The 1,326-nt window shown below is 65.5% G+C and overlaps 1 protein-coding gene across 1 annotated transcript in view; it reads left to right on the top strand.

Annotated features, from left to right (window-relative positions):
- LOC104517116 (2'-5'-oligoadenylate synthase-like protein 2) overlaps positions 1 to 1,326 on the top strand; it is a gene marked incomplete at its 3' end in the record, with an annotated part of 2,018 nt that extends 692 nt beyond the window's left edge. Inside the window, exons 3-7 of the mRNA XM_010161681.1 lie at positions 1 to 111; positions 191 to 366; positions 444 to 685; positions 771 to 903; positions 985 to 1,326. The exon at positions 1 to 111 is cut by the window's left edge and continues 184 nt beyond it. Coding sequence (XP_010159983.1) covers positions 1 to 111; positions 191 to 366; positions 444 to 685; positions 771 to 903; positions 985 to 1,326 — 1,004 coding nt within the window. The remainder of the gene's footprint in view (positions 112 to 190; positions 367 to 443; positions 686 to 770; positions 904 to 984) is intronic.

Raw genomic sequence — 1,326 nt, 5'->3', positions numbered from 1 at the left:
CCCGCTACAAGGGTCCCGGCAATACGCCGCGATCCCTCAGCCTCACCCTCTGCTCCAAGGAGACCCCCGAGTCCATCGAGGTGGACATCTTGCCCGCCTACGACGCCTTGGGTAAGGGGTGTGGGACGGCGCGGGGCCAGGCTGCGGTGGCGGCACAGGGCCGGCTCTCACTCTCCTTCTCGCTCCGCAGGGCAGGTGAGCGGGGACGCCCCGCCAGACGTGGAGGTGTACGTGGGGGTGCTGAATGCCAGCAGTGACCCCGGGGAGTTCTCCCCCTGCTTCACCGAGCTGCAGAAGAAGTTTGTGAAGCGTTACCCTCCCAAGCTGAAGAACCTCCTGCGCCTGGTCAAGCACTGGTACAAGGAGGTGAGTCTCTGCCCGGCTTCCCCGGCACCCACTGGGCACCCACCCGGCTCTCATGCCTGTCCCCGTCTTTTCCCCAGCTGCTGAAGCCCGAGTACCCCACTGCGAACCTGCCCCCCAAGTATGCCCTGGAGCTGCTGACTATCTACGCCTGGGAGGAGGGCACAGGCTCCTCCAACTCCTTTGTCATGGCCGAGGGCTTCCGCACGGTGCTGGAACTGCTGCGCCGGCACCGGGAGATCTGCATCTACTGGGAGACGTACTACTCGCTCCAGCACTGCCAGGTTGGCGCCCACGTGAAGAAACTGCTGTGCAGTCCCCGGTGAGGACAACGACCGGTGGGACACACGCCCTGCCCCGCGGCACAGCCCGGGGCTGATGGCAGCACCCGCCTTCTGTGTTCGCAGCCCTGTCATCCTGGACCCTGCTGACCCCACGGGGATACTGGGACAATGCAAGAATTGGGACCTGGTGGCACAGGCAGCTGCCCACCACCGTTGCCTGCCCTGCGTCAGTACGGCCAAGCCCTGGGTTGTGCAGGTAAGGCTGCCTGCGCCTGCGGGCATCGCGGCCCCCCAGCCCCTGCCAGCTTTGCCCACCCGCCATCTCCTGTCCCCGCAGCCGACCCGGCACGTGACGATTGCGGTGAAGCAGCTGGTGGGCACCAGCCTGAGCAGGACCATCAGCCCGGACACCACCGTCTGGCAGCTGAAGGAGGACATCGAGCAGGCGTGGGGCATCTCCCGGTACAGGCAGCGCCTGGTGCAGCAGGAGCCAGGCACCAACGCCGTCATCCTGCAGGATGGCGAGACCCTGGCCAGCCACGGCATCTTCTACGACACCACGCTGATGCTGCTGCAGACCGAGCCCCAGGAGATGGAGGTCTTCGTGAAGGATGACAAGAACCAGACCAGCACCTACACGGTGCAGCCCACTAACACTGTCCAGCACCTGAAGGAACTG

The sequence above is a fragment of the Eurypyga helias genome, unplaced genomic scaffold (genome assembly GCF_000690775.1).
Source record: "Eurypyga helias isolate BGI_N326 unplaced genomic scaffold, ASM69077v1 scaffold39520, whole genome shotgun sequence".
In the NCBI taxonomy this organism is placed as follows: Eukaryota; Metazoa; Chordata; class Aves; order Eurypygiformes; family Eurypygidae; genus Eurypyga; species Eurypyga helias.
Note: the sequence above shows the minus strand (reverse complement) of the source record. Positions and strands in the feature narration are given on the sequence as shown.